General features: G+C 41.1%; 3 protein-coding genes across 4 annotated transcripts; all 3 read right to left on the reverse strand.

Moving 5' to 3' along the window:
- Positions 1-1,224: 1,224 nt before the first annotated feature.
- LOC129358214 (bcl-2-like protein 1) lies at positions 1,225-5,728 on the reverse strand. 2 transcript variants are annotated; one of them, XM_055027104.1, is made up of 3 exons: positions 5,630-5,728; positions 3,245-3,877; positions 1,225-1,887 (listed from the first exon to the last, which is right to left on the reverse strand). In XM_055027104.1, the coding sequence occupies exons 2-3, from the start codon at positions 3,761-3,763 to the stop codon at positions 1,747-1,749; spliced, it is 660 nt and encodes a 219-aa protein (XP_054883079.1). In that variant the 5' UTR covers positions 3,764-3,877; positions 5,630-5,728; the 3' UTR covers positions 1,225-1,746. The 2 variants fall into 2 exon arrangements, with proteins under 2 accessions (XP_054883079.1, XP_054883080.1); XM_055027105.1 differs by lacking the exon at positions 5,630-5,728 and adding an exon at positions 5,422-5,616.
- A 540-nt stretch (positions 5,729-6,268) lies between these two features.
- Positions 6,269-12,617, reverse strand: adnpa (activity-dependent neuroprotector homeobox a). The gene is made up of 4 exons (XM_055027106.1): positions 12,251-12,617; positions 11,629-11,741; positions 9,505-9,597; positions 6,269-9,406 (listed from the first exon to the last, which is right to left on the reverse strand). The coding sequence occupies exons 2-4, from the start codon at positions 11,734-11,736 to the stop codon at positions 6,722-6,724; spliced, it is 2,886 nt and encodes a 961-aa protein (XP_054883081.1). The 5' UTR covers positions 11,737-11,741; positions 12,251-12,617; the 3' UTR covers positions 6,269-6,721.
- Positions 12,618-14,449: 1,832 nt separating this feature from the next.
- On the reverse strand, positions 14,450-20,092 carry si:dkeyp-97e7.9 (DEP domain-containing mTOR-interacting protein). The gene is made up of 9 exons (XM_055027107.1): positions 20,001-20,092; positions 19,731-19,909; positions 18,521-18,644; positions 17,590-17,768; positions 17,238-17,441; positions 17,011-17,148; positions 15,877-15,947; positions 15,003-15,107; positions 14,450-14,905 (listed from the first exon to the last, which is right to left on the reverse strand). The coding sequence occupies exons 1-9, from the start codon at positions 20,081-20,083 to the stop codon at positions 14,780-14,782; spliced, it is 1,209 nt and encodes a 402-aa protein (XP_054883082.1). The 5' UTR covers positions 20,084-20,092; the 3' UTR covers positions 14,450-14,779.

The raw sequence follows: 20,092 nt of genomic DNA on the forward strand, positions 1-20,092 counted from the left end.
GGAAGGGGGAGGAGGAGGAGGAGGAGGCACTAGATGTGAAGAAAAAGTCACATCCATAATTTATATCCTTTCCTCAACTGTCTCTATCTGCTGTTTATCTGCAGCAGCTGTCGGCCCTGCTCTGGGGAAATGGCAGCAAATGACAGGGATAGATTAGCAACCACAGGCCCGCTCCAGTTCACTCACAGAACCATCCGTTAGTGGCGAAAAGCTTCTCTCTCCTGCTGCTGCTGCTGCACACGAGCAGACTGGGAGGACCTGCAGAGACTGGGAGGACCTGCAGAGATCTCTTTATTCTGACTGTGACTATTCGGTTAAAAGTTGCGTTTCCTATAAAACTTCACGACGGCCACATATGCTGTCAATGACTCTTAAGTTGGCTTTTTAAAGTGCATGTCGATAAACAGCACAGCGGGTGAAGAATGTCGCGCTCAGACCGCGTGGTGCGCTGGCGCCCTCTGGCGGCTCAGAGGCAGCACTACTCCTGACAACCGAAACTAAGCAGACGACTTACTAAAGTATTCAAACCACTAATTTTTGACACTTGTATTCAGAGTATCTTATTTGGTGTTTATCCAACACAAACAAGCATATGAAAAGAAAATGGAAGAAAAAACAATAATCTTCATTTTTCAAAATGTACATATAAAAATCTGCATTCCCTCTGCTGCAACTGGAAAGCTAAAAACACCTCAACCGTAGATCAAATAGTCACTCTTAATTTATATTTGTTGTGTGTTTTTGTCAAATTAACAGAAAGTTGATATATAGACAGATTTAAAGCATGCAAAATGTTGCTAAAACACTTTCCAGATATAAAGTGATAAATCAGATTAATAGATCAATAAAATAATCAACTAATTCAGTCATCAATTAATCATTAGCTGCAGCATGCACTCAAAATCAGGGTGCTTGCTGAAAAAACTCAGAGCAGTGATTATACCCAACATATACACATTTTGCGTTTCATATAAAAATTTTTTTTGACAAAACTCAAGTTTTATAGTTTTAGCTTCAGCTGGTTCTGATTGTTATGTAATTGCATCTAAGGCAATGAAATGTTTATTTTCTATTTTTTGCAGTATTTCTGTTTTTGTACAAAATCGTCATGCGCTTATCTGAAAATTCTGTAGAATAAGCCATTTTTGATTGAGTGTTTAACATATTGTGTTTCAGGAAACCTCGCCAACAAGCAGCACACACGCACAAGAACAACACCACAAGAAAAACATAAATATATTTATTTTTGAAGCATGCCTAAAACTCCAGTACAGGCAACAAACAGACTCCAATGTTACACAGTGGGGTGGAGGGAATATAAACTGTCAGCTGTCAGTTTCAGAGACATGAGAGTTGGTCCTTGGATAACGCACAGAAGGCAATATGAAAGAAAAAAAAAAAAAAGCAAATTCACCAAACCAGCTGCATGTTTCTCAGTCTTTTTTATAGCTTATGTTCATTTAAAGCACTTCAAGTCTGAACATTAAGACCCTTAAACAACTAAAAATGCACTGCTGCATGTTAAAAGAAACCAGAAAAGCAGAGTGAGAAGTATGACAGCTCACTGAAGCTACATTAGTCGTAGATACTTCTACCATTTGCTTGACTGCAGCCTAACATTCAGTGCACAAGCAGATCGGGCTTTATGTTTTTTTTTCTTTAATGTAAACAATAACTACTTTGTTTTAACTTGCGTTGGCATAGCATTACACACGGTGTGCCATGATGACGGACATGCAAGGGCGCTCATCGTTTCTTAGCGACGAACACGACGAGCAGAGCTCCGGTCAGCAGAGCCACACCAACTAGCAGCCATTTGTTCAAGGTCTCCCGAAACCTCCGGCCCTCTGCAGCGGCGTCCTGGCCGTACAGGTTAGCAAAGCGGTCCTACGAAACACACACACACACAGCAGACAGAGAGTGAGAACGTGTTGGTTTTTACTTTAGTAGAAAATACAGCGCTGAGAAAAAGAGTTTCCTCAACCTATTGAAAGTACCTATGATGTTTTTTAAGTTCAGTTACATTAAATTATATTTTAAAATCCCAAAGGGAAGTTAAAGGCTTTTGTAAATTGTTGCACAGTCCAATTCCTGTGGGCTGGATGATTTTCTGAAGCAGTCTGTATTGCTGCTGTCCTGACAAAGCTTCTGACTGAAGACACTAAAAGAGGATGCTGCTAATCATTTTCTTAATTTGCTCTTTTATTGCTTTAAAAAAAATATCAATCGTGATCAACAAAATTTGACTTTTATTTTTCTAAATGCCAGGTTGGTTTGGATGGGTTAGCTAAAACAGAACTGACTTTTTTTGCATTAACTCAGGATATATTTGATATAGTTCATTTCTTTATGATTTGAAATGTTCAAGTGAGACAAAAATGAAGGGAAAAAAAACCTTGAATCTAAAGGGGAGCAAATACAATATTTTCTGTTTACAGATTCATCGTTCAATAAATTAAAATATAACATCCTCATTTGTCACATTAAGGGGGCAGTATCTTGTTTTCTAGGCAAATAGTGCCATTTTATAGCATAATCAAGTAACTATGTTGGGACTCTCTCTACTTAAAAACTCCTGCTCTTTCTGAAACTGCCTCCTGGAAGTCATCAAAAACACTGCTGCTCTATAAACCCTTTCACAACAATTTTACCAGTGTTTCACTGAGAAGCAGCTCTTATAATGACCTCAGCAGGTGTTTGCTAATTGCTGCTGGCTAGTCTGAGGGAGCCAAGTGGGGGAGCTGCAGGTGGAGGAGGGTCTGTAATGAGGAAGCTTAGAAACTGAAGCTCCGAAGACGAACTGCATCTCGAAGGCAGCGCTCGATACAAGCAGCCTCTATGCACGGCTGAATAGTTGGGAGATTAAAAAATTTCTTAAACATACATGAAAGAATAAAAGAAACACTCCAGGTTTTTTTTTTTTGATGTTTTACAACATTAAAACATGATGTAAAACTAAAAAGTCAATTTCACATAAAACTGCCCCTTTGAAACTATCTGTCAAAAACAACCTTTAAGCAGCTATTAAATGTAGTTCGTCCATTAAGCTCATATTTCTGTTTTAAAACTACGATTTTTTTTTATTGGTCTGATGAAATATCCTAATTTTAAAAGCTAAAACATCAACCTTTGTCTCGGTAATCTAGATAATGTGTTTCACTCAGTGATGTAGTTCCTGAACTAGATAAGATCTTTAAATAATATTCTAAAGTCATTGATGAGGCGTGTCGATGTGGAGACGTACCCATCCTCCCTGGCTCTGGATCCAGGTATTGAGCTGCTCGTCCAGGTAAGTGGTCATCCATTCGGCAATGCGGAAGACCAGCTCACTCATATTCTTCTGGACGCAGTCCACACACAGAATCCCCCCGAAGGTAAACATGGCCACCACCCGCCCCCAGTTGACCCCGCCCTTGAACAACTCGTCCAGCACGGTCTTGAAGCTGTGGTAGGCCATGTAGGGGGTGATGTCCAGCTGCAAGGAAAGGTGTTTAAAGCTCTGGGTGTAGAGGCGTTCAAACTCCTCTGCCGCGTCCTTCAGAACCGATTTGACGACCTCGACGCCGGCGGGAGGGCCCCGGGGCTTCCCCGGGGAGCCAGCCCGGCTGTTGACCCGCGGGCCATTGCTGGGGACCCGGCTGTCCCCGTCCCAATTGGTCCTGCGCCCGGCAACCTCGGACCTCAGCAGAGAGCTTGAATAGTTTCTCTGAGACAATTTGTAGCTTATGTAGAACTCGACCAGTTCTCTGTTGCTGTAGGACATTATTCACAACAACGCAGTTGACCTAGCAAGACGCCATGACGCTTTCATTTCTCCCAGGCCGCCAGATGTCACATTGGAGCTTCTGCAGCCAACGCTGCAGCCGGCAACAGCAACCTGAAAGCACAGAGGACAATCACGATGCGGCGCTGTGCCTTTTTTAGGAAAACGGTAAAACATGCACATCACTTTACCTCGCACACATTTTGTCATGTGACACACAAACGGAAATGTATTTAATGAGCTTTCTTTCATGTGATAGATGAATACAAAGTAATGACTTTTTTTGTGATACATGTTGGTTTGACAAAAGAAAGTTGCTTTATGAGTTTCTCATGACTTGCCAACAGCTACAAAACTGACAAAAAAAAAAAAAAAAAAACAACAACAAAAAACAACCAACCTCCCCTTTGGGGTCAATAAAAGTATTTTTGAATTTTTAAAAATGTGTGACATCACTTGGCTATGTTCAGTGCTTTCCCTTTGTCCTAAATGCCTCCTCTTTTTTTCTTTGTTTGCTTGGTTATTTTAATGTTTTGTTGTTGTTTGTTCTCTTATCTAATTGGTTGTTACTTTACAGATCAATGCCTCTGTTTCTTAGTTTGTGTTATTTTTGTATGCACTAATTGGGGAATTAAAAACAACAAAAAAACAAAAATAACTCAATAATCGGGGCAGCAAAGACGATATTTCACAGTAGCATTGTCCTACATGACGCCATCTGTATTTGGGAAGCTCTGCTAATCAACCTCAACTGCTTTTACTGCTCATTTTTAAATTTCTGTCTGGCTGCGGGCCTCACAATCGATGGAAGACACGGTTTGAACTTCCTCCTGCATCCATGGAAGCTCCCTCTTCCACTCCTCTGGGATTCGGGGTTTTAGTTCTGGTAATTATTTTGAGCTTTTGAGATTTTAATCGGCTGCTCCCAGTTGTAAACATGTAATAGTAACTGTGCAAAAGTAAGAGAATCACATAAAACAGAGCAAAAACATAAATAAATAAATACTTCCAGCTACACCTACGACTGTCCAAACATGCCTTCAGAAATAAGCAAATCTTGGAGGAAAACCATGAGAAATCCTGTTTGTGGTTTGCAAGAAAGTCCCTTTTGTGGAGACTGAAAGAGGTTAAGACTGAAACTGAACTACATATGCAACTCTGTGTGCAGCACAAAACTAATGCTGCACATCCAAACCTAAAAATACAAATAAAAATCAGTGCCCAGACAGGTAACGCAGGTACAGACATATCTCAAAAATAATATACAGCTGTCACGTTTTTTGAAAATCGGTTACATTGTATCATTTCGTGCTGCTGGATACACATCAAAGCTGCATTGCTTAGATACATTTTTGTTTTGCCAGAAGCAAAAATGAAAATCGTGTATCAGTTTTCCTCCATCTCACAATTAAGCACTACTTTTTGTCACATAAAAATCCCAATTAAACAGCTGGTGCAATTCTTGCAGTCTGAGTTTTGTTTTGTTTTTTAGACGGGTGATTTGAAATGTTCCAACTGTGTTTATTGGGGGCGCACACTGCAGCAGCACAGATCATCACTAGAAATACGAATAACGGAATCTAGATTTAGCCGGAATACAGCACAAGTCGTCGTGATCGCCGTTCGCGGAACCACTTCGTCGCGAATTGTTGACATACCTACGAGTCTCTCTCAGAGAAAACGAGCCATCTCTGACAGCTCCAGCAAGTCAACGTAGTTTGGAAATAACTGGGTTAGCCTCGCGTGCTAACTAGCTGCTAAACTGCCTACAAGATACGCTCCAGAACAGAAGGGCGGGGAAGGAAGAGCAAAAAAGTGCACACGACGTGGTTTTAGTAGTCAGTTGTGTCTGGCGGTTATACTTACAGCTTCCAGAAGTCTATTTGTTCCGTTAAGAAAGCGGGTTTGAAGGTAAAAGTGGATGGAATTGCAAACACAACATTTTTGCAACTGACAGGGGCCCGTTCAGTGACGTACTCAGGCAGTTGGCCAATTGCGTCGCTGATCCCGTGAAAGGTCCCGCCTCTTCCTGCTCCTGCGCCAATCGAGACACCCCGGAAATTCAGAGATCTGATCCGTAACGTTTAGTATTAACACAAGTTTAGAATAGATTCATCTATTTTCAACGCGCATTCTTATTTGAATTTTATATTTATTACATTTGATAAATTGTGTATTGTTTATATTTGCACTTACTAGAATTTACACCTTGGAGTAGATTGCTAGAGAATAAGCAATTTCCCCTTGGGATCAATAAATATTATTCTAGTCTATTCTATTACTCCAACACTCTATAAATGCATATTTATATGATGATATTTGAATGAAACCCTCTTCCTTGTAAAATACCTTTATAGCTGAAACTTTTATCTATATAATTCACAATAATTAACATTATGAAAATGCTGCATGTGTGTATTTTTACTTAATATTTTATCTTTAACCTGCTTTGATTGTTGGATGTATTTGAAAGTTCTTTGTGAACAGGTAGACTGAATCCCAACAAACCTTTTCATTAATATTTTTATTGAAACAGGTACATAAACTTTAAATGCATTTTAAATTGTCTAAGTCTGGGATAAGATGACGAGGGTACACAGAAACAACTAAGACAGAAGTAAACAAAAAGAAGGGAAACTTGGGGAAAGAAAACATTATGTGTCATGGCAGCTAGGAAAAGTAATACAGTTTGAAACAGAACCACAATGTAGGCAAAGAAGAACCGTCTCTATATATATGCATCTATATTAACCTGCATCGATAATTATACAATGTAGGTTAAGGTAACAGTTTTTCCTTTGTTCCGGTCTGGTTAAGAATAACACATTAAAAATGGATGAATTTATGTGCCCCATGCCAAGTTAATAAAAACAGCCCTTCGAGATGTAACCACTTTTGGAGCAGTACAACTCATTCACTTGTAAAACTCAGCTAATTCTCAACCAGAACAAAAGAACACTAACATGAGGGCATGTCAGTATTTTCTTTCCCATCGTCAATAGAGCTGGTTTCCATGCAAGGATCATCCATGCCCTCATGGTCTTCCTCTTTTGTTAGGTTCTGTGGGGACTTGGACTCCATCTTTTCGTTTTCACTCTCCAAGACCTCTTCTTGGTTTTGCTCAACTTCTTCATTCTCTGTAAAGATCTCTTCTTCTTGGTTGGGGTCAGCTTTTTCATTCTCCAAGATCTCCCCTTCTTGTTGTACATCAGGCATGTCGTTCTCTGGCAATACCTTTTCTTCTATACCAACTTTTTCATTTTCTGACAAGACTTCCTCGTTTTGGTTTGGCTCAACTTTTTCATTTTCTGGTAAGACAGACACATCTTGGATCAGGTCATCTTCTTTGCCATCTGGACTATTGCTTTTTTCTTCTGAACGATCAGTCCCTTCCACATGTTCTCTCTCTTTTGTCAGGTTCTCCAGGCACTTGTAATCAGCATCGTCTCTGGGGTTTGTGTCAACCTTTTTGTCTTGGTTTGTCTTGTCTTGGTTTGTGTCAACAGCTTCAATCTGAACAGGATCCTCTGTTTCTTCTTCATTGTCTGAGTCTAGTGAAATGATTTCTATGTGTAAACCACTCTGTTCCACTGTGCGGTTGGGTGTGTGAGGACGTCGTTTTGGCTTTGAGTGTGGCACATGTGACTTTAAGCCTGTAGACCTAGCAGAGGTGGTGCCAACCAATCTCCCCTTGTCAAAGATCAGGTAATGTTTCAGCTTGCGCACAGCGTTCATGTCAAGGCCAACTTGGACCAAAACCCTCTTGGTTTCACAACCCTTTAAACACAGCTTTCGCTTCAATGCAAAGTGACTAGCAACTTCAGATTTCCACAGCCACAGACTCGCGGCCAGCTTCTCCACTTCTTGAGAAGTTGGGTATGGCCTTCGATTGAAGTATGCCGTCAGGAACTCTTTCCTGGCCTCGTGTGTCTTGTGCTCGCAACCCGACGGATCCAGAACCAGGCCGTCGAATGGAGCGGTGCTTCCGTGGAAGGGATCTGTTCTTTTGCTCATTTTGATTTTCTTGGGACTTGAAGGAGATTGTGTTGGCAACTGTCTCTTGAGGATACCAGCACCTGCCGAGTTGAGAGTCAAGGCGGATTTGAAGCCCTGACTTGACTGACTCCTCCCAACTGCTCTGCATTGCACAAGGTGCAGCGTGATTGTGGAAGCAACCATGTTACTAGTGTACACCCCTAAACAATGAATGCACTTGTATGTCATCTTATTTTCGACAGGATGCAAGGTTTGGATCACCTGATGTCGTTGTCTCAGGTGCATGGACAAGGCGTCGGAGATGGGGCCTTTGAGGATGGAGAAGCACAGTGGACAAACAGTCTTTCCAACATCACTGTTCTGGATTAGCGAAGCTACATTTCTTGGTTCGTTCTGCTTCTCCACAAGTCTAACCGGCTGTAATTTTCCAGGCAGATGAACGTACTGCAGCGGCGGTGGAGATGGATCTTGACCATTGGGCGACTCCTTCATGTTGAAAGTGAGGACAGCGAGCTGAATGTTAGTGGGTTTGGTTTGTTTAATAGTGAGATCAAAGGTTAGAGGGGATGCACCAGAGGGCCCAACAAACTCATCTGGGTGGGTTTTGGCTGTGTGCTCCATGATTTTCTCAATACTGTGGAAAGCAGAGTGGCACTGTGGACAGGTTAAGCCATGAATCAGCATGTGGTTCAATAATGTGCTGCTGGGAAGGTAGCGGTTGCAAAGCAAACACTTGCTGGTGAAGTTGTGGATTTTCATAATGTACTTGGCCAGTGCCCAGACCTTTTTAGCCTTGTGAGCACACTCGAAATGAGCACTGTACAGGTTTTCAGGAAAGAGCTCATTGCAAACGGTGCATATCTTCCACTTCTGTGTTTGGGCCGTGTTTACGCCAGTTTGATTATTTTCAGCGACAGCACCATTGGCATTAACCTTGACCTGCTTTGGAATGACTGGGACACTAAGCGGACTCTTAACAGTGGGCTTCAGGTAGCCAATTACCGGTTGTGTTGTTGGCTCAGGTCTGGGAGCTTTACCCCTGTTAATAATCAGAGCAGCTTTCTCGTTCATGGTTGGTTGGGGCTTTGACATCATGACATTAGCATGTCCAATCATGGTTGTGACTTGCGAACCGATGCGTTCGTGGTATTCAACAACATGCTGCACCAAAGCCTCGTAGCTCCGTGTGGAAAACTGACACTGTTTGCAGAAAATATTGTTGCCGTTGAGGGAAGAAGCACCGTTTTTAACAGACGCAGTGACCCGGCCATAATACGGTGAAACAATATGCTGGAAATGTTCTCTATAAATATGCCTCCTGACAACATTGTAGAGTGCGTCTCGGAATTTGCACTTCTTGCAGAAGTACATTGGTTTCTCCAGTCTGTTTCCCTGCACGGCGCTGTTTCCCAAAACGGAAGCACGTGGGTTGCCATAGTTCAGCTGGAATGAGTTGGTTATGTGGAATATTTTGACATGCGTTTCCAGGGTCCTCCTGTTTGCACTGAAAGCACAGTAGGGACAGTTGAGCAGAAGTTGACTCTCCAATGTTTTCCGGTGCACATTGCGGAAGTGATTTTTGTAGCCAGAGTAGTATTTGGAAGAAAATCGGCACTCTGTACAGCAAAACTGCTTCGATCGGTACGCCTAAGAAAATATTAAAATAAAAACACCCAGGAAAGAAACAGTGGTCTTAGAAAATGAGGTAATTTATTCATAAAAGTTCGAGCCGGAAGAGAATTTACCTGCGTTTTAGAGTGAGACGGATCCCACGTGCAGATGTCATAGCCTGCAGTCTCCTTTACAGTTTGCTCATCTGGGCAAAACTCCTTAAACTCCTGTAGAGTTAACGAGACAATTAAGAAGACAACTAAGCATAATTAAGTAAACATAAAGTCAAATTTATACATTCTTAAAATATAAAAGACAGATTGGACCCTGGTGAGAGTTTTATATTCTTTACTCGGGTCCCAGTTTTGATCGGCAGTGTTGATACCAAATTAATTATGCATTATCGAAGGCCTCGATTTCTCTGAAGAGTCTAACTTAGCTCCAAAAAGCTTTTGTTACAAGACCGATTATGCTCAAAAGTATGTGAAAATAGGAAAATAAGATTCAGAAGGTTGCTAAATGAAATTTAAAAATCCAAAAATGTTTCAGTAATTAAATACAAAAATGATTTACAAAAATGTATTACACAAAAAGTGTTTCATTTCAAGGTTTTAGTTCTGTCAATTTAAATGACTATGATCTACATTGCTCATCTGTGCCTTGTGAAGTACATAATTCAGAGACTGAGGTCCAGACAAAAGTCAGGGAGCAAAAACAATTTTTAATACATCTGCAGAGCAAAAATACACACATTAGGCGAAAATCATTCTGCTCTGACGAACTCAGAGTTGCACAGTTGCTTTATTCACCTCTCTCTGCTAACAGAGGTGGAGACTCAATCTTCTTAGACCAAACAAAAGAAACAAAGGAAAACAGACAGAACAGTTGAACCTTATACACTCATTCACTATCATGTCTACGGGATGTGAAAACTCAACACTCTATCTCCATGCAGGGAAGGCCATGGGAAAAACAGCAAGTTCCCAAATAACCCGTCTGGGAAACTTCAACAGACAAATCTTGTTCAATTAGTTTGTACACCCTCTGCAGCTGCACGAAAAAACATCTTGACTATGTTACTGTATGATGCAAATAAAAGATTTTCTCTTTGAAGAAAAATCTACTTCACAGCCTCAATGATGCTCTAAAATAGGTCAGCTTGCTAACCAATCAGGCACAGTGACACAATGTTCATGAAATCTTCCGCTACATGCCTCCCCACTCTCCCCATAGACTTTAATTTCCACATTACGGAAATTAAAATCTGTAATGACCAATAGTGCAATCATTACAGAGGTTATACCACTCCAATCAGAGTGGACCTTAATGTGGAAATTTCATATAAAATTTACTTTAAAGCAAAAAAACATTACTTTCCATCTCTGAGCAGCAGTGCAGACCTCTTTCTCCTGAGTTGAGGCAAAATATTCCTAACTTCGTCTCTGTCCCAGAGGTTGTTTGCCACAAGACATTAGAAAATTGGAGTCCATGTCCAGAATAAATCTGTGTTGGGACTCCTGGTTCACACAGTTCCCTTAAACATTTGAGTGTTGTTTTCTTCACAATCTGCAGGGCTGCAGTCATCCCTATCTTTGTGCACTTCTTTCCTACCGGAGTTTTTTCTTCCACTCAACTTTCTATTAATATAATTAGGATACAGCTTCTTTAGCGATATTTATTTGCGCCTCACCCTCATGTAGAAGGTTTAAATGACTGTCTACAAATTATTAACAGAACATAATATTGGCCTTAACATAGCATAATCTTTATGTATGAAAAAATCTGTCTCACTGTTAAATAATATTTCAATGCAGAAAGCTAGTCTGTGTTAAGTGCTAAGCTGTTCTTAAGAACGTTACCAAAAATATGCGCTGGAAACAAAGCGGTCAGTTTGTAATTCTGACAAAATGCAAGTCTTAGTTTTTAAAAAACATAAACTTTGATAATATTTGAATCTGTTGACATGGACCTGAAGAAGACAGCGCTTGTCAAGATATGCTGTTTGGGGCCATTCAGAGGTAAAAAAATAAAAAGCTAACTTTCAAACCCACCGACCGTCCTGTGTTGCAGAAGCACGCTGGACTGCCAGCCATTATTGTTTTTCATAATATGCTGCAATTCTGTTCTCGTTGTGTGTACTCTAATTATGACAGACAGCCGAGCTGAACTCCAGTCGACATTCTCATACCATTTATTAAAGTGGTATAAAAAAAACGTAGACATATACCATGCAACAACAACTAAAAACCCCCACTCACCTCTGCGACCTCCTTGCAGAGCTCTAGTCCTATGTCTTCTAGGTTTTTCTTCACTTGTTTTCTAGCTTTCCGGATTCTCGTCAGATTATTCACAGGGAGCTGGTACATGGCTCCTGGGAGAAAAGAGGAATATTAAGAGTCCTTGAAGCTGGTTAAAGTGCGTCTGCAGGGATTCTCCTTGGCTAGTGCTACCCTGCAGGATAATACAGCAGTGTTGCACTTTTGAAGAAAACATAAATCCCTGATGCAGCCTTTGATTTCAGACAGCTCACAACAGACACTTTGAATTGCAAAAACTTTTAAACGCGTATTAACAATCACTGCAACGACTAAACCGGACAAATTTGACATGCGCCCCTTAACTCATTTCAGGCGATGGCTTCTCAATGCTGCATTTGTTGCTGTGAATATGCTACAAACTGACTGACCACATGCATGAGAGATCACCTCATCAGATGGGCCCAATGATGCTTTTTACTCTGAAACCCGCTAAATGGCGTTAGCTTTGCTCCGTTAGCGCTGCTGGTTGCTTCTTGCAGCATGGTCCACAGCTAAAAACTGGGGTCATTTAACCAGACTTTTTTATAATATTGTGGTCATATGAAAAGGGAGGGTGACTTACCTCACAACGTGTCTCCGGGCTGTACAGTTCGCCTCGCTGACATAAATTGGTAACAAAGAAGCAAACTCCGTGAATCGGGACTGGTGATGTTCTGACTCTGTTCTGACGCCAAAATGCTAACGCCGTTAGCTCCGTCCCTGTTAACTGGCTAAACGCTAGCTATCTAGTTAGCTGCCGCATCTGCAGCAACAAGCGGCTTAGACAACGCGCTAAATATGACAGTGATCCTTTTAATAGTACAGCACATTACGCACGTACCCGAGGCCCAAAATTCCCCTTTTCTATCTTTTTAGCTCGTCTCAGTCCCGAAGCTAGCCTGTTAGCAACGTTCTGTATTTCAAGTCCTTTACATAAAATCCAAAATGGCGACCAGGAAAAGACGGAAGTGGCATTTCAGCGTTGAGAAGAGGCTGTTTGATGTGGTTTTATTCATGGCGTGAAATGCCCCAGTGATTTTGATTAACAGCTTCGCAGTTTAAATGTCAGTCCAATGTGCACAATGACTGTGTTTTTGTAGACTTTGAGAAAAACATTATTATTCAAATCAATTATAAACCCATATTGTCTTCAAAGTAGGGTTTCCACGTTTCAGAAATGAAAATAATGGATGCCCACCTCGGTTTGGTGGTGCACTTCACTTTATGGCTTTCTGTGAATATAAAGTATCAGTAGTGCAATCATCACAGAGGTCATACCACTCCAATCAGAGGAGTACAACTTCAACATGTTAAGCAGAGTATATTAAGCTTTAATTAAACAGGTGCAAAAGGCATTTGGTAAAAATAAATAAACAATTAAATAAAGTACTGATTAACTGATCATACCACGTCATTTAATATTTGTAAATTAATCTCAAACAGCCAGAAGTCAGTTCTGTGCAAGTTCTGGTATTTTAAAGACCAATACCAAAAACATTTATACAATATGGAGTTGGGTTCAGAGTCTAGACCAGATTTACCAGGGGCCAGGGTAGTTGGTGTTTTGTTTTTTTTCATGTGGAGCACTAAAAACAGAATGAAAAAAAAATCAAGGTCAATATTTCATCAACTAATATATAAGTGAACCAAAGAGCCACTTGAATCAGTGCCTGTCCAGGAACTTACATGCAGTGCTGATCTGTGCCTGATGCATTGGTCAGCAAGTCTTTACTTCCTTCTCATATCTTCATAGTCAGGTTATACAAACTGGGAACCCACATTAATAAAATAATAGTGAAATGATATTGACCACAAGATATCAAAATTTTTCCTACACAGACAAACCAAACAAAATTTTTAATGTAGGATAAATAAACTATTTCTCTTCACAATATTTATTCATTTGCTATTAATCTACTAGTGTGATTTGTTTTTTAAATTGTCGTTTATATCATTTTAGCTAATACTATTCTATATGAACAAACGTATCACCCAAACTCAACATCTTAAGAATCATAATCAAGCCTTGGCAGTCTACTAAAAGCACAATAAGAAACTTCATAAATTATAGCAAAATGTTCCGCACCATGTTGGCCTCATGAGACGCTGATGTCTGGTTCTGGTGGTTCTGCAGTGTTCTTCCCCTGATCCATTCTGTCTGAAACCATAGAGCAGCACACTGCGCAACCGAATATCACATTTTTAAAAACAATGTCTGTATTCATCCCCACTGACATTGGTCTCCCTGGAAGGTGCCTTTCCTCTAACGTCTGTAATGTTGCAAGAGTTCTTGCTTCTAAGGACACGGTGGCGCATCGGGTGGAGGTTTTAAAAAAAAAAAAAAACATGGGTTGCTACCGTGCTACCAGCGCCGTTTGTGCTACGTTCTGGCGGGTTCTGTGTCGCTCCAGCCATGACAGTTTAGCTGACCTTATATTCTGTGTTTTATTTTGGTCATTATTGTTATATTTATTGTTGATATGTGTGTGATAGGTGTGCGTATCAGAGATTTATAGAAATATGGAACAAATTGCATCTCGTATTGGTTCAATACGGATCGATTCTGTATTTTACAGGACGGGTGGCAAGCCTACTTCAAAGAGTTGTAAATGCTGATGGCTTTGAGCAGGAAGGATATCCTGTAGCAGTCTGTTACACCAAAATGAAGAGTCCTCTGACTGAAGACACTTTTATTGTATGACAATGTCATGAAGAGGATGCTCATGGTTGTCCATAATGTATTTTATTTTATGAAGAAACCTTTGCACAATTATCTCTCGAGGTTCAAGAGGAGTCCCCAGAACAGAACCAGCCTTATTTATTTCAGCTTTAGCCTTTTTTCCAGTCACTTGTTATCCTAACAGATGATGGCAGAAGATATTATACTGTCCCAAACAGATTTATAGATGATCTTCAGCATCTTATTGCAAAGTCAGAAGAACAGAAGAAGTACATTCTGCCCAGTCCGTTCTGGTAGAAGGCTTCAGTCCAGTCCGTCTGTTGTTCAGACGAACAGCGAGGTATTTGTACTCCTCCTAACCCCGTTTCTTTTTTTTCTTATTCACAATCATATTCAAGATTTATTATTATTATTGTTGTTCAGACGTTATTTTCATTCCAGTTCCTCCATGACCTCTAGCACAACGACACGAGGCCCAGTCATCACCAGCCTGGTCACCGTCTTGTAGCCCAGGTAAAGAACACACCTGCCATTCACCTGGCACACAAACTGCCGTATCTATGGAGATTGGTTACATTCATGGATGTCGCGTCTGTCTAAACACTTAACGTTTCACTGTGTCATTTGATTTATTTGTCAAATTTCTTTCTCTCACCTTAACTCCAGCAGCTGCCGCAGGGCTGCCAGGATCCACGGCTTGAACGTAGCAGGGAGCCCTGCCTCTGACCACAATGCCCCAGCCCAGGGCGTCCCCGATCACCTGGGGTTATGGTGAATTAAAACACATCTCACAGTTGGGGGAAATGCAAATTTGCAGTTAGCACTGAGCTGTAATTGTTGTTTTTCAAGGACGGACTTGAGGGTAATTAGTTCATTTAAGGCCTACTTTTGTAGGCAGCTCTTTTTTTTCATATTTGTTGAAACTATCAACATGTCCCGACAGTTTTATATGAGACACATCATCTGTGAAAGGATCAATCTCCTCCAACTCCTCCCTGAGCTATGGCCGTCTGAAGAAATGCACCGCTCCCGACCAAAAACAACCAATCAGAGCCATGGGGTGGGTCTTAATGTTGCCAATTAATGTTGCCTAATGAGCTAATGGCAGAAAAACAACTGCCTGCTACAGGAAAACCCTTTGTCCACCATTATCGGTGTCCATGCTGACTGGCCTTAGCATTCACTAACCCTTAGCATTCTCTGCTAGCTGCAGCTTAGCAGGGAGCAAGAGAGGGAGATTGTGATTGACCCGCCTCCTGGCTCTGATTGCCTTCTTCCAGTGCTAACCGGAAACAACTGACATTTTTCTGTCACCAAGACATGGTGACAGTTTCAAAAGATTTTTCATAAAAATGACTGATCTTTAAGAATATCCATTAGTCCCCACCATAAACTATTCCACTATTCTGGTCCACACACCAGAAGCATTTTGATTAAAAAAAAAAAAAAAAAAATCACAATGTTACAAGCATTACAATCATGAGTGTGATATGTGAACTAAATATGATTTCTCACATACAATCACTCACCGTAAGCACTTTCTTGATGAAGGGCGCTCCAGGGGCCAGTAGCTCCTCACATGCAACATGTCTTTTTAAAACTGCACAGCCAGAAAAGATGATTATAGGGGTTCATAAGCAGTCCCTGTTGAAAAGAATATGGAGCTACACTATAGTGTACCAGAGGGCATACTACATTATTTATAAGTTTTCCATGGCCATTCATGAGGAAAGTAGTGACCTTTTCTATAATTTTTCCTTCAAGTTGTCCTACCATGGAAATAACCCCGTGGCCTCATCCCAAATACACACAGGTTTGGGCGACACTTTGAGTTCAACAAGCTGCTCTATTACAATATGGAGCCTTAAACTGTCCCTCCGCTCTGGGTCCAAAGAAAATGTCACCATGACTTTCACCTTTCATTCTGCAGGTAAACCTTGCCTGCACCTCCTCTGTGTCCTCTGATCTGATGGTATCAGCAAACTCTGCACTTTCTGTCAGAGACCTGTTGCATGTCTGGAGGTAATAACTGCAACACACCCGTTAGATAACAGGTGGAGGCAGATAAATGCTAATGGCTTCGATGTTTCAAGACTTCCACCAGATTATCATTAGAATAACAGGCGCGTCCTTATCGGCTATAAACGGGCTGGACGGTGGAGATGAGCAGCCATAAATAAAATGAAGATACTGCTGCACAGGTGCAACTGTAAAAGCAAGCCTCAGCTAAATGTAAACATGTCACAGAAGAAGAAGTGTGTACGGAAAGCCACATGTGCCACAGTTTTGAGATTTAAAAAGTCCAAAAATGGATAAAAATTGAAATTATTTAATGTATCTTTACTTCAAATAAATTAGGAAAAAAATAATCTTTATCTTATAATCTATCTATCTATCTATCTATCTATCTATATCTATCTATCTATCTATCTATCTATCTATATCTATCTATCTATCTATCTATCTATCTATCTATCTATCTATCTATCTATCTATCTATCTATCTATCTATCTATCTATCTATCTATCTATCTATCTATGAATAACTAGGGAAACTGATTTAGTGTTTTTCAACTTCCTATGTTTGTAAGACTTTTGGGTTTCCTACCTCTAAAGCATCATATTTCATTTATCTGGGCTCTGAATGCAGTTGTTCCACCTGCCTGATTTAGGATTGGATCTCACGACTGAGTTTGAAGAGAGCTGACCGAGTGTTTGAAACCCGCCAGAATGAAGCTGGATGGAAGTCAGGCTGGATCTCCGGCCACCTGTGATCTGCTTTATGTCTTTATTCGGCCCAACTGCAAGGAAAACAGAAAGTGTATTCAGAAGTCAACATTCAAATCAAAGTGGATTTTTCCAACCAGAAAACAGAAAATTTGATATTAACTAGATTGAAAAGCACTGTTGAGCTCCTGGATGGGGTCTTTGTGTCGACAAAATGGACTGTCGAGATTGTTTTCCTCTTGGATGGAAGCCCCGTCATTCTCTTGCTCCCTTTCATGTAACAGCTCAGACAGGCGCCGGCGGCGACGGAAATTGATGCAAAACTGATAGAGGAGCCCACTGTCGAAGAAGTCATGCTTCTTTGTCACTGGTGATGGAAATGGAATGCATGCGTTAAATAACACTGGAAGGTGTTTCAAGAAAGAATGGTGTGTGTGTGTGTTTTTGCTTTTGATTGCCAAAAGTCCCCAGTGGCCACTCTACTTTACCCGAGTGCAAATGAGCTCTGCGCTCACCGTGTTGAATGATGCCGTGCTCCTGCAGGGCCCGACTCAAGTCCACTCCCTGACGCCTGCTCTCCACCTCCCCGCTCTGCAGGAGCCAGTCAATCAGCTGGCAGCCCGGAAACGAGCGCTGATACGAAGCCCCGTGCTCCTCCCTCAGCTGCAGGATGGAGTTTTTGTCGGCGACGAGGCTGAAAAGAACCAGTGGTTGAAATCATGAAACAAATTCTCTCAGAACGCATTCTGGAAATTTGAGAACGGAAATACGGTTTGTGCAATAATCCACAGTTATTTGTCCCCTTAGATGTGTTTCCATCCAGTTTGTCTTCCTTGGCAAAGGCACATTACAGTAAAAAATGTGATTTTAAATAGATCTTCAAAAAAAAACCCCTGCTTGTTCCCTTTTAATTTTGCCACAACTCTGAAAAAGATGCATTTGATTGAGCAGCAAGCAGATTATGTGGTTTATGTCTGTAAAACAATTACCATAGTTTTCCCTGCCAGTGTCCAGTGGAGTTCTGCTAGTGATTTAATACAATTTGGAAGAAGGCTGAAGCATGATAAAATGTGAATTTTAAAGCTAAGTCTACATGGATTTGTATTTAGAGTTGTGGTGCCATGCAAACGAAGCAGCCAACTGTAACAGGAAAGAGTGTTCTCTGAATGTAGCTTTCAGAAACATTTCTTCTTCTTCTTCTCTTTTTTTTCTACCTCAGAAACATCTGCAGAGAATTGCTGGAAAAAAGGTGATGCAACACAGCAGCAAAAACTTTTGCCAACTTTTCCACAACAACGTGAATCAAATTCAAGAACTTTTATTTAGAAATGATAATGGGTCTTTGAAATTTTTCTCAAAGCATTGCATTGTCTTCGGTTCTCCTCCCAGTCACATGACCAGGCTATTTTCAGTCGACAAGACTTTTTTTTTGTATCGAGTTCTTACTTTTCATACAACCTTTGTCCTCGCATGAAGACTTTCACCTCAGTGTTGAAGGGAAACGTGCCGTCATCCTTGCGAAAACGATACAACAGTTTGGCGTCCTTAAATGTAGGTCTCTTGTCACAGACTGAGGAGAAAAAGCAGCACACAGTTTAACATGAGCAGAAAGCACTTCAGAGACATCCACTGTATTCACACACAAAGCCTACTAAAATGACTTTATTACAAGCACATTGCCAGTAACAGGAAGGGGGTTACTGTCGTCAACCCCCTTCCTACTTCAGGACTGCCTTGATTCTTTGTGATACAGATTCAACAAAGTGTCAGAAACATCCTCAGATATTTTGGTGCTGCTGCTGCAACATCCATGATTGGAATCTCCCACCCTCCTCTGACCTTTGACACCAACATGGTGCTTTTGTCCACACTTCTGCTGCTACATGGATATTTATATATTTATATGTTTTAATCTTTTCACATTATTCACAGTGAAATCAGAAGATGACTGTCTGCAAAAGTCCAAACAACCATCTCATGTTTGCAGTCCCTTAAATTCCCGCTCTTCACCCAACCGTGGTTGGAAGGTTAGCATATCCAGACGCTCGAATGCATTAAAAGGGGAGGGAGGATATTGTGTGAAACTGAACATTTTTAGCTTTATATCATGGTATAATGTTATTCCCTCAACACTGTTGCTTTGATTCTTTAATAGTCCTTTAATCTCCCATGTCAACCATATGTTTTGGCTAACAGCTTGCTCTCACAAAACTCCACCCATTTCCACAAAGCTGCAGCTTCCAAGCTTCCGGCCCACTATCCTCCAGACTAGCGGCAGCAGCAATTAATAAACACCTGGTGGAACTGCACGTCTGCTGAGCTCATCACATGAATTCTTAGTGAAAGGCGCTTCAAAATGAGAAGGACTGTGGCGATGTCTTTATGTCGGAAGTTGGAAAAAGTAGAAGCATCTTAAAGAGACAGTGGCCTAATTTCAAGTCGCATTTCTTTTCAGTCATGTTTCACATACTCAGCATTTGTACAACTGAGGGTAACATAGTCAATTGAATGCATTATAAAATGACGCTATGGACTCAGAAAATACATAATAATTCCCCTTTAAGTGCCTGACATGTGATTTGCTGATCCACTATTTGGGTCATATGGTTGGCATGGCTGCCACCAATAAAGTGTCCAGGATCTGCACCTCTCTCACCGTGATGAACGATGTCGTGGTCCATGAGGTGCTGCATGAGACAAACGGCCGTCGCTCGATCCAAAGCCTCCTTGTGACTCACCAGCCAGTCAATCAGCTCCTGAGCCACAAAGCAGTTGGGATACGTCCGCAGGTGGTACCGCCTATCCTTGATCAGTTTTCCGTCGTGAAGCCTCAACCTGAAATCCACGTTCAAGTCGTCGATGAGTTTTGAACTTCATCTGAGCCTTAAACCCACATAACCTACCCCTGTCCATCGTCCCACCGTACCTGAGCTGTTCTCCCGCAATCATGACTTCTGTCTTATGTTGTCTCGCTACGGTCTTTCTTCTTATGCTGTTCGTTCGCTCCATGTTTGCTAT

This window comes from Poeciliopsis prolifica, unplaced genomic scaffold, assembly GCF_027474105.1.
Source record: "Poeciliopsis prolifica strain line A6 unplaced genomic scaffold, Auburn_PproV2 SCAFFOLD003, whole genome shotgun sequence".
Taxonomy (NCBI): Eukaryota; Metazoa; Chordata; class Actinopteri; order Cyprinodontiformes; family Poeciliidae; genus Poeciliopsis; species Poeciliopsis prolifica.

Excerpts from the sequence above, each read along its gene's own strand:
- LOC129358214 (XM_055027104.1), bottom strand. The coding sequence starts at position 3,763 with ATGTCCTACAGCAACAGAGAACTGGTCGAGTTCTACATAAGCTACAAA. Across the intron at positions 1,888-3,244 it reads TCCAGAGCCAGGGAGGATGG|GACCGCTTTGCTAACCTGTA; the intron begins GTACGTCTCCAC and ends TGTGTTTCGTAG.
- adnpa (XM_055027106.1), bottom strand. The coding sequence starts at position 11,736 with ATGTACCAGCTCCCTGTGAATAATCTGACGAGAATCCGGAAAGCTAGA. Across the intron at positions 9,598-11,628 it reads TCTGCAAGGAGGTCGCAGAG|GAGTTTAAGGAGTTTTGCCC; the intron begins GTGAGTGGGGGT and ends TTAACTCTACAG. Across the intron at positions 9,407-9,504 it reads CGTCTCACTCTAAAACGCAG|GCGTACCGATCGAAGCAGTT; the intron begins GTAAATTCTCTT and ends ATATTTTCTTAG.
- si:dkeyp-97e7.9 (XM_055027107.1), bottom strand. The coding sequence starts at position 20,083 with ATGGAGCGAACGAACAGCATAAGAAGAAAGACCGTAGCGAGACAACAT. Across the intron at positions 17,442-17,589 it reads GCACGGCATCATTCAACACG|TGACAAAGAAGCATGACTTC; the intron begins GTGAGCGCAGAG and ends TTCCATCACCAG. Across the intron at positions 14,906-15,002 it reads CGGCAGCTGCTGGAGTTAAG|ATACGGCAGTTTGTGTGCCA; the intron begins GTGAGAGAAAGA and ends CAATCTCCATAG.